The sequence below is a fragment of the Aptenodytes patagonicus genome, chromosome Z, assembly GCF_965638725.1.
Source record: "Aptenodytes patagonicus chromosome Z, bAptPat1.pri.cur, whole genome shotgun sequence".
NCBI lineage: Eukaryota > Metazoa > Chordata > Aves > Sphenisciformes > Spheniscidae > Aptenodytes > Aptenodytes patagonicus.
Window position 1 is genome coordinate 46,377,781 of NC_134982.1, and position 11,840 is coordinate 46,389,620.

General features: G+C 36.8%; 1 protein-coding gene across 3 annotated transcripts in view; it reads right to left on the reverse strand.

The window, feature by feature from the left end:
- Nucleotides 1–1,259: 1,259 nt before the first annotated feature.
- Nucleotides 1,260–11,840, reverse strand: part of TUT7 (terminal uridylyl transferase 7) — a 33,514-nt gene continuing 22,933 nt past the window's right edge. Inside the window, exons 22-29 of one of the 3 annotated variants that reach the window (XM_076363032.1) lie at nt 11,233–11,410; nt 10,469–10,516; nt 10,258–10,349; nt 9,657–9,772; nt 5,592–5,917; nt 3,618–3,694; nt 3,388–3,451; nt 1,260–2,282 (exon numbers count right to left, since the gene is read on the reverse strand). In XM_076363032.1, coding sequence (XP_076219147.1) covers nt 2,215–2,282; nt 3,388–3,451; nt 3,618–3,694; nt 5,592–5,917; nt 9,657–9,772; nt 10,258–10,349; nt 10,469–10,516; nt 11,233–11,410 — 969 coding nt within the window. In that variant the 3' untranslated portion in view covers nt 1,260–2,214. The other 2 variants (XM_076363033.1, XM_076363031.1) reach the window with 2 other exon arrangements.

Here is an 11,840-nt window from a genome sequence, read left to right on the forward strand (position 1 = left end):
TAGCTATTTCAGGCCCTAAAAAGTTACTAGCGAAGATAATTTTTGATGCAGCTTCTGCAGTTCTTATAAAAAAAATGTGATAAGGTTTATAAAAGAAATCACTGTGTATTAAATACATTTAAAATAAAATTTTTAATGGATGAGAAACCGGTTTTAAATATAGCTATGAAACAAATCTCACCGGAACAACTGGATTAGGGAGATGGATGTGTGTTGATCTAGAAGTTACATGGCTAACTGAGATTAAATTGCCTGTTTAAGACAGACAGTTAACTGTGCTGCATACCTGAAACAGAATTTTGTCCTCCTCCTTTTTTCAGCACTGATAACTAACTCCTCATAGCACAAGACATTTCCAACTTTGGAAACAGGGACATCAAAAGCATGTGAAATATGACAATAGCACTTTTTTTTAATTAAAAAAGCAGCACAAAAACAGTGCTACCAACTCAGTGTCCCTCTGTATCATTACAGGGACTGAGTATACAGGTGGTTCAGAAGAGGTCTTTTAAACTTGTAGTTTATTAGTATGTATTATTACATTTTATTAGTATGAATTTAGTTGTAAACTATTATTTTATTACTATTAGTTTTGATACCATTTTTTCTAGAAACTTTTTATTAATGCAGTGTGTCCTTTCAGAGTTTTTCTTTGTATGTGGAAAGTTGCTTCCCTTGAGAATATACTCCCATAAGGCAAGCAGAATCTTGGAGATCAAGAATTGTTATGAAGAACTTAATTTTCTTCAATTTTAATTTTCAATCCGTTTACTAAATTTTACAACAAATTAAGCCAGCAGATATGTATGCCTCCTCAACTGTGTTTATTCTGTGTCACATATAATTCTGTAAGTTATGACTGTGCTCTTTAGCTACTCTTTAAGGAAACAAAGGATTTATTAGTTACTGGTTTAATGCTTGTCATATATAACCCAAGTTTGGGGGTTTTATTTTAGGGCTATGAGATTAGTAACTATATAGAATTTGCAGTTGCATAAGGAAGGAGCACCTTCAAAGTGAGAAGACTGGTGGATCTGCAGAATGAGTTTTCATTCAGATGTGAGTTTAGAAAACTCACAGTTGAAAACTTCACCGCTAAACTACAAAGTATCACAAAATAAACGGGTAAGGGAAAAAATTAAACATGACATTTCTAAAACCAGATAATTCCAATAAGTTATCGTTAATTCTACACTTTAGTCAGGAATACTGAAAACTACAACCTAAGAAGAAATACAAAAACTTAAGTCTGATTTTTTTATTGTTTTTTTTTTTTTTTTAATTTATTTCAAAGTCATAAATAACAGTGGTTTCAATTTTACCATGTAACTAATTCTTTCCTGAAAAAGATAAGACAGTACATTACCAGCTCTGGAAGGACTTCAAGTAAAGCTCATGTTCATACTACTAATTAAATTCTTGGCTGGTACAAGGATCCTCTTCACATTTTATGAAAATGGACATGTGTTTTCCCCAGTTGCCAAATATAATACCTCTATTACTTAAAGCATTTTTTTTTGTATCCCCAAGGCCTTGAAAGAGATTCTTAGCAGCATCAAACAGGACTGACCTGTGTCTTAGTCTTTCTTTCATCTTGTACACAAGCACAGCAGCAAATGAACTCCCATAAAAATCACAGGACAGAAAAAAACCCCAAGAAATCTCAATGGCACTGCTTGTCCAGAGATTGTTTTACATATGTTTACTAATGTCTACATTTTCAGTTCTCTACAGGAAAAAAAAATAATGTAGCAGTCTACAAACATTTCAAACACTTTTACACAAGGATTCAGTAAACAATCAACATTAATAAATATCATTTGCTCCTTCAAAAAATCAATTTTTGAAGAAAATATAATGTATTTGGCTTGCACACAATTTTAGTGCATTTTAAAATGGTCAGGTGGAACAACAAAACCTTGAAAACATTCCATTTTTAATACCTGCCCTTTTCTATATGATTTACCTAGTAAACAAATACAAAACATCATGGCTTTCTATTAAAATGCTCAAACAATCTATTTAAGAGCAGGGGTCCGTGTTAAAATCCACAGTTGTTTGCACTAGCAATCTAAAGTAAAACACCCATATTTCATTAAACTTAAGTCGAAGGTTGTCTGTGCTGCTGTCCTGTGAATCCAGATGCTTTAGCAGAAGAAAATTTTTTAAATGAATGAAGAGCCTGTATTGCAATTTGACAGTGCTTAATATCCCTCATGATTCTTGTTGGGTCCTCTTCTGTGAGGCTTTTCCCTGAGTCATGTATTTATTGGAAAGGCTGCCTAAGATTGGGAGGAAGAAAGCATCACACTTTAAGGGTTTAAAAAAAAAAAAAGAAAAAAAGACGTAAAACAACTTAAACAATCAGACAGGATAAAATTACTGTTAAGTCAAACTATAATGAAAGCACACACAGATCAACTTCAGATTATTACCTGCTGGAGAAGAGTAGGAAATACTAAAATAAAAAATTTAAAACTAGCATTTTTTTTTTCTCCAATTAAACACCTAATGACAAATCACTTTGTGTTTAAAATCCCCAAACTTAGATTTGAAACACTTCGCAGTGAAAACAGAAAATACTGTGTCTTCCCAACAAAACTGATAATTTCATTTGAGATACTTAATCACAGTTTAGTTTTCCAAAGTTTGTAAAGACTACTTAGATCCCCCTTCAGGTGCCCCAGAAGACATTTATATATTTTATTGAAAAAACCCAAGCTGCTAAAAGGTTTGCAGAGTTTCACTAGAAACTCAAAGTGATTAAAAAAAGCAGTTGCTTTTAAAATCTTCATTGTATCTGTTAATAAGTGTGTGACATTACCGTTAAGGCAGCTGCATGTGTAACCATCTATCTAACACAAAACATCTCTGATGCAGAGAGTACGTAAAGGCCTTTATATTATCATCTGACTGCTACTTGTAAGTGTAATTTTAACTTCCTTGCATTTTGGCAGACCAAGGGTGTGCTTTCATAGTCTCTCCTAAGTTGATCATGTGGAATTCTAGACAATTACTCTGAGGAAGCCTCACAAGAAAGCGCTCCACATGTCATCACTGAAGAAACACAGAAACCCATGTGTGCCGAAACAGGAGAGAGGACAGAGATTGATAAAAACCCACCATATCCTTCTGCAAAATAAATCTACCAGAGTTAAAGAAAAAATGCACAGAACTGACATGCCTAAGTTTTGCTTCCAAAACAAAACTGAAAGAAATGCACAGTTTTCCAGTAGAATAATGTGGCTTCACTTCAGAATTATCTAGCAACCTGTACAGACTGCTGCTGTGTTCAGCAAATCAGGCAGAGTTCCCATAAGGACCGATGGGGAAAGCAAGTTAAAAAATACATGCTTTTATGCAGAATTGAAATGAAGATACACAAACCTGACTGGGGACTCAAAAATACTTTTCCTTTTTGTTTCTTTTTTTCTTCATGCACAAGCACTCCCTGTGAACAACATATACACATTGATGAACCAACAAAACTGAATTATGGCATTCCACAATAAAAAAAAGGTTCGCCTTGAAAGCATAAGTAAAGCATATTTTTAGTTACTTTATATGGACTTTAGAATATTTAAAAAGGTCTAAGAAAAGGGACACTTCGTGTTTACCTGATTTAATCTACCAGCATGTTTGGCAGCGCTGGGTAAAGAAGGGGATCCACACAACACTTCTGGTTTTGAACCACCTGAAGAGATCATAATATAACAAAGATTTGCTAACTTGAAACTAGTTTCCATTTCAGGTATCATAAGATATAAAACTACCAAAATATTTGCAATCTACCTTCATAGTACGTAGAAGGTAGGACATTGTTATTTTCTGCAGTTTTATGACACGGAAAGCTGGCACAATGAGATAAGATGCATCTATAGTTAAGCATCTAAGTTAGGAATGTACAATAAATTAAGCTCTGTATCCTCCTCCAGAATCAGAGGGAGACAGGGAACTTCAGAGAATGAATGAAGATATGGTGATAAGTGAATTGTCCATAGTCTCACAAAACGTTTGTAGCACAGGCAAAGAGTGAAGTCTGATCTCTTAGGTCCAGTTGTTCATAGTCCTCTATTCAAGTAGAGAGAACACTTCAGGCACTAAGCAAGCAAAAAAAGACAAAGCCCAACCTACAGCAATTCTCTTCAAATTCAAATACAGTAATTCCCAAACACAGATAACAGACAAAAACTCCTCCAGAATTCATGATTTTAGGCATATGTACTGTACAGCCTCAGCATGGTTCTCATATGATGAATGTTATAAAATACACCAATGTCACTGACTACAAAACAGTCAGGCATAGTCCCCTTCGCCTGGGCAAACTCCGTATCATGGCAAATGGAATGGTAGAAAGAAATGCTCAATGAGACAAGGTCACAGAGAAAGAAACGCACAAGTTGAATTTAGACTTGACATACACCTTCAAAAAGTCAGAAGCTGAATAAAATGTGGCTTCAATTTCTAAACATCTTTTCTGTCCACCCAACACTTCTAGTGGTCTATTGAACTAAGAACACTTCTAAATACCTTGTAAGTTCTGAATATATTTGCACCATTTTCCTCCCACTTCCAGTACTTTGCTAGCACAGTCTTATGCCCTCTTCCACCAATTACATCTGATTAAGAAGAGTCTCCTGATCTAAGGCAGACAGAACATTTTTGCTAGTAGAGAAGAGCTAGTTTGAAATTATGTTTATACACAGGATTCCTATTTGTTACTTTAAGAGGTCAAGTCATGAGTAATCTGTAGAGCAAATTTTTCCAGCATGAATTTAAATGCTCCTAGGTTTACCTACAGGGAAACAATAATACTGTGTTCCTGTGGAAGCTAACTAAAAGTACCATTCACTGTCTTAAGGAGTCTCAGTTTTATCTTAGAATTATTTTCCTTTACAACACAGACGATGAGAGATCCATCTTATCTGAAGGATGACTTAGATACTGCTAAGCAAGTATTTCATTATTTCGTTCAGGTCTGTCAGTCAGGATCTGGATTTGGGGGCATTTTTGTAGGTTTTTGTTCGGGTTTTTTTAGGCCAAAGTTGCAGACTGACTCCTTGAAAAATAAGACAGATTGCAGTATCCCTCGGACTGCTGAGTTGGCAGGAGCATTCTTTATTTTATTTCATTCACAATATTCTATCTGAGCCATTTGTACAACTTTCATAGTGACTTTAGGGTCTTTATGGAATAATTCTGGTTTAGGTGATGTGAAGAGCTGTAAGGCTAGCTTTTGTTGCAATTATGATGTACTGAAAGAGAAGCTGTAATTTGAAATGTTAGCAAACTCTTCCATAGTGAGGACAATGGAAACAATTTCAACGTATTAGACACTCATACCCTTTCTATTACAAGCATCTTACCTGCCAAGAGAAACATGTCAAATCTCTTGGGATACAGTGAAGTTCTGAAAGGTAGGTGAGGATGAAGGGAAAACTGACTAACTGTGACTACATTTAAAAAAAAAAAAAAAGATAGCATTTACATGGTGCCATTCAAAGGAAAAACCTTACCCATTAGTCAACTCTGTTAAAAATACCAAAAAACATACGCTCTGTTTAAACCACTCAGCTTGATCAGTTTCATACCTGCAGCTCCTTTATACTGTGGGCATTCCTTTTTAATATGACCTTCTCTTCCACAGATAAAACAACGTTTTTCTCTTAAGTCTCTGTCTTCCAGGCGCTTCCACTTCTCTGCTGATTGCCTGGGAGTCTTTTCTCTTCCAGTTTCCACTATTACCCTTGCTAGTTTCCTCTTTTGAGGTGTACATAGATGCAACTTCCCCTCCTTGATTAAGCTTTCTTTTTCTGTTGTTTTATTCTGAGTTTCTTTGTCCTCTTTGCTTCTTTTGTCCTTGTTTTCTGTGTACCTCTGGTTTTTGATGTCTTCATAATCACGACGCCGTCTTAGTCTGCAGAAGCAGAAAAATGCTGCAGGGTTCATAGGCCTTACATACATACATACACAGAGTAAAAAAACAAAACAAAACCAAGTGCCGTCTACAGACAATAGATGTATTTCATGTGTTTCTTCAGTAAGTTAAATAAAGTGAATTAATGTACCTGTTGCTTTGACTCGCCTACCAAACAGTGTTACACTGATGTAACATATATTTAATAATTTACCTTTACAATTAGATTACAATACAGTCCTAAAGTCTAATAATTACATCTCAAAAAAATATAAACACAACACAAAATCTGGGTGCTGGAGTTGCAAAGACAGTGGAAGAAAAGAAACACCGAGCAAAATGCTAACAAAGTATAAAAAAATAGGCCTATAGTTCTATTTTTTTTCCTTGTACAATTTGATCAGAAATCTCACTTCCTTCCTCCTGAAACTATAAATTCACAGTATCTCTAGAAGTCTCTTCTACTGGGAGAAGCTTCTAACATTCTAAGTGACTTCAAGATCTAGCAGTGGGGAAACAGCTATCACTGCTGGACTGGTTTTATCTAACTTCTTTATACATGACCTAGAGAAGGAGATATCAGTGAAACTTCCAAGTCTGAAGATGATACTAGGCTCCTTTGGTCAGTTAGATGCAGTGCTAATGGCAAGCAACTTGAAGATACCTCACAAAACTGAATGAATGGGCAAAAGAATGGCAGATGAGCTTCAAGGTGAGCTTTCCTTTTTAAAAAAAAACAAAGGGAAAAAAGGAAGACCTGGGGAACTACAGGCCAGCCAGTCTCACCTCTGCCCAGCAAGATCATGGAACAGATCCTCCTAAAAACTGCGCTAAGACACATGGAAGACAGAGAGGTGATTGGTGACAGGCAACATGGCTTCACTAAGAGCAAATCGTGCCTGACAAATTTGGTGGCCTTCTACAACGGGGTTACAGCATTGGTGGATAAAGGAAGAGCAACTGACGTCATCTACCTGGACTTGTGCAAAGCATTTGATACCATCCCACACAACATTCTCGTCTCTAAAATGGAGAGACATGGATTTGACACGTGGACCACTCATGGGATAAGGAATTGGCTGGATGGTCACACTCAAAAGAGTTGTGGTCAGCAGCTCGATATCTGTGTGGAGACCAGTGACAAGTGGCGTCCCTGAGGGGTCCATATTTGGATCATTATTATTTAACATCTTTGTTGGGGACATGGACAGTGGGATTGAGTACACTTTCAGCATGTTTGCAGTGGTGTAGTTCATGCTCTGGAGGCAAGGGATGCCATCCAGAGGGACCTTGAGAGGTTAGAGAGGTGGGCCGGTGTGAACTTCATGAACCTCATGAAGTTCAACAAGGCCAAGTGCAAGGTCCTGCAACTGGGTTGGGGCAATCTCAAACATGGATACAGGCTGGGTGATGAGTGGATTGAGAAAAGCCCTGTGGAGAAGGACTTAGGGGTATTGGTGGATGAAAAACTGAATATGAGCTGGCAGCGTGCACTCACAGCCCAGAAAGCCAATCCTGGGCTGCATGAAAAGAAGTGTGGCCAGCAGGTCGAGGGAGGTGATTCTGCCCCTGTACTCTGCGCTGGTGAGACCCCACCTGGAGTACTGCGTCCAGCTCTGGATTCCTCAGCACAGAAGAGACAGGGACCTGTTGGATCGGGTCCAGAGGAGGACCACAAAGACGATCAGGGGGATGGAACACCCTGGAACAGGCTGAGAGAGTTGGGGTTGTTCAGCCTAGAGAAGAGAAGGCTCTGGGGAGACCTTATAGCAGCTTTCCAGTACTTAAAGGGGGCCTACAGGGAAGATGGGGAGGGACTCTTTATCAGGGAGTGTAGTGATAGGATGGATAAAACCCTAAGAACAGGACAAAAGACATCATTTTGTTGCTACATAAAACCATGGTGTGCCTACATCTGAGTACTGCATGTTGGTCTGGTCTCAGTATTTTAAGAAGGAAGTAGTAGAGTTAGAGAAGGTACAGAGAAAGGCAGCTAAAATGATGAAGAAAGCAAGTGTTTAAGAAAGAGATACTAAAAGGCCAAGACTCTCCAACCTGGAGAGAAGCTAGACAGTGAACACAATCATGGCTTACAAAATCATCAAGGCAGTATCATTACTAACTATATCCCACAAGACTACACCTATAGAATACTTACGAAATTAAAATGAGATTTGCTTTAAACAGATGAAAGAAAGTACTACTTTACACATCAGTTAGCATACTTATGGAACTGGTTGCCGTATAATATTGTTAAGGAAAACAGGAGAATCAGGTTCAGAAAAAAACAACCAAACAAAAAGGACAAAATCATAAACAACTCCAGTCCACAAATGAGTACTACCAAACCAGGGCAGGTATGTGCTCTAACATGTCTTACACAGCAACTGCAGGTGCTGGGGGAATGCATGAGAAGAGATTACAGAAAACAGCCAACTAGTGTGCTCTCCATAGACAGCATCTCCTATTGCAATGGCTGGACAGAGGACTCAGATCTATCAGTTGTCTTATCCCATCAGGCATTTATGTTCTTAGATGCAAAATCTCATTGACTTTTGCTCTAATGCTGTATAGAACATAGCTGTGTATGTGCAATGAACAGGGGTTTCACTCCAGAATGCAGAAATCCATTGCATCCGAGACAGCAGTTTAGACATTGAGTAGATTTTCACACCATCTTCAGCTTGCTTTATTTTTGAACTATCATCAGCTACTGTACTTTCATTTGCTGAAGTTGAATAAATTCCAAAATTAACAGTCTCAACAATGTAAGTTCACAATTCTCTACTGTGTAGCAGAAAGGCTACTTCATCTGATCCAACGTAAGCAGCTTTTTAGCTACTTACGTAAAAGCGCAGGTGATTTTTAATTACGGCTTTTAACATGGACAGGCTCTAAACAAAGGTTAGATTTTTCCATTCACCTTACAAGTGACCACAAAGGCTTTTAAGATTTCGTCCCCTTGAAGTTTTATTTGCCAATTTTCACTACTTTATAGACATGAAGTCTTTAAAGAGCTTTGTCTTAACTAGGGAAAAAAAAAAAAGAATCAATGGATCAGTTTTAAGTTTATACAGTTCATAATATGAAGAGCAGGAAGATCAGTTTAGCATTCATTTGTTACAAGAAGATAGTTGCTGAATTTTGGACATTTGGTTACTCAGGATCAGGAAACCTCTTGGATGTAAAACAGGACATTGTTCTCATATGTGTGTGCTTAAGAACAATAATGCTGTGACATTCCTGTCTTGCTTTTTGACATGAATTGCATGATTCTGTGAACCTGACAAAAATGTGTCTTGCCGGGAGCAGCAGGATTCTAGAAGTAGAAGCTATTAAATGAAAATATATAAAATGCTTTCGTGAGTGCTTTTCACAGCACACAGCTATTCAGCTCTGCATTTATATTCTCTTGGACTATTGCTTTCCTATATAACGAAGTGCAGAGTCAGCTTTACTACCTGAAGCTAAGTAGTTTTGCAGCTTTCTATGAAAAGATTCTGTTAAAAAACACTAAGATAGTGCTGGCAAAAGTTAAGTAGTGACTCAACACAGACCAAAAATTTAAAAAACCAACACCATCCACCACTGCCAAAACTTGTATAGATACATTTTCATTTCAACAGTGAAGGAAATAATCTGCAGCTTGTACAAGTTTTGCTTTAGCATTACTATCCTAATCTTTCTTCTAAACAAACCTAAGGAAATATTCCACACAGATGCCAAAAGCTATACTCACTTTCTTCTCAGGGGACAATCTTTCATGAAATGGCCAATTTTACCACAAATTCTGCAGCATCTATCATTTGGTGCCAATTCTCCTTCCGTTAGTACCTCTGGGTCAAAAAAGTATTCCTGAAGAAGAAATCATGCATTTAAAATGAAAATCCATACACTTGGGAATCAAGACAGATAAGCAAGTGTTAAACAGCAGTTAAGAGTCACAGAAAAGAATAAAGCTTGTGTGTGTAGCTGAACTCCTGAAAGACCTGATGAGATTAACTGGCCACTGGCCTCTTCTTTACAGGCAGTCTGCTGACCACCAGGTCTGCAAGCTCTTTTTTAAAACTGCAGTTTTAATAAATGGTAAGCTGGTTTTGATAGGGACTAAAATATGTAAGCCTGTACAATGAAGCTCTGACTTGATTAGTATTCTGCATGCCAACACATTTTTCATGCAAACAACACGAGAACAGTACTCAGTAATAACTCCCATAAAGATTTTTAGAGTATTTTTGAAATTTAAGAGAGAAGGGCTTAAAAAGAGTGTAACCGTACTCCTGCAAGTGGTAAGTTATACACCCAAGAGCATGCACATACTGCTCTTAGAAGCAACTTACCATTTTTGACGGATATTCTTTAGGAAATATTTTTATAGGGGTACCAAACACCCTTCTGCCATTGATAAAAGCCTTCATTATAAAATTTGTCACTGGGGAAGAAAAAAAAAAAAAAAAGAAAACACATCATCCAAACATCAAACAAGCCAGTAAAATAAGATCTAAGACAAGATCTTCACTTTGTACCCAAATTTGTTAACAGGACACTTACTTTTTCTTGACAATCCAGCTCCAAGATTGTGGTTCAAATCAAAGGGATCTGTACAAAAAGCATTACAGGCATTACTCAAGTCCAGGACAAGATCAGCAATGTATACATACACACGAACAACCCAAGGCAGCTATTCCTGATGCAGAATTAATATACTGAAATTGAACCGTTTGCAAATTTATTGAAAAGAAATTAGCTCCATGGACAAAGGATCGCAGCCATTCAGCTCTGAACTGACTGAAGTATCATAAAAGAGTAAGTTGAATGTGCCGGCGAGAGAGTAGAAATTCTTTTCATGAAAGTCATATGGGCCAGAAAGTGGTTTAGGGAACGTTTCTAAAACACGTCACTGCATTTTCTTGATAGAGACCATGGTATTACTTAACAGTGTAATCATATACAGGGTTAAACTGGTCATGTAAATATGGACTCGGCTAAACTTAGTATTTGTGAGAAAACCTCAATTGCATTATTGCTAATTTCTTTTCCAAAGGATTTGGTTAAATCTATTTTTCTGTCAGTTACTGTCATCATGAGAAGTATGAAGTCTGCTTTGCAGCTTCTTTTTGGTAGAGGAAAAAAAAAACCCTAAGAATAATTTTTAGCACTACTGAAACTCAATGGAAATTTTGCAATGATTTCAAAACATGAGCAAATAACAACTTATAATCTAGTAATAGAAAAATAAGCCTTGTGGAAAGACCGATTTTTTCATGTGGGTGTTAAAGAAATTCCACATATTCATGTACTTCCCACGCTTTTACCTTCAATTACGATGTATTTGGAGGTCCACTGCTTCTTGAAAGTTGTAAGCAGATTTTTTCTCCTGATGCAGATGACATGCTCTTTAAAATCAAATTCTTCTGTGTAGAAACGGAGAAGTCCCAGCCACAGTTGCCCAACAGATTCAGTGTTTTTGCCACAGTCTGGCCAAACAACTGACTGAAAATGACAAATATTTTTACTTCCAGTACTTACATTAAGCAGAATAATTTTCATAACTTGGAAACTCAAACAATATAAGTCTTATTTTATAAAGAAACACGATTGAGTTACACCAGAATACTTCCCCTCCTTTCATAATTGGTTAAATAATCCAATATTGATTTTAAAATATTTTAAAAAGTATTAGCAACAAAAAGTGGAGACTTAAAACTTCTAACATTAGGTTTTGCCTGCTATAAAAAAGAATTTATTAATTCACTTTATGTGCCTATTAGTTCACTTTATGTGCCTATTTAATACAAAATTATTCAACAGGATTAACCAGCTATGACTAGATATGCAGCTGGTATTTGTAGGAGTTATCTCCACCTAGTAATGTGACACACAGAGCAAGTAATCATCATTAACACCTTAAAATAATTTTTTA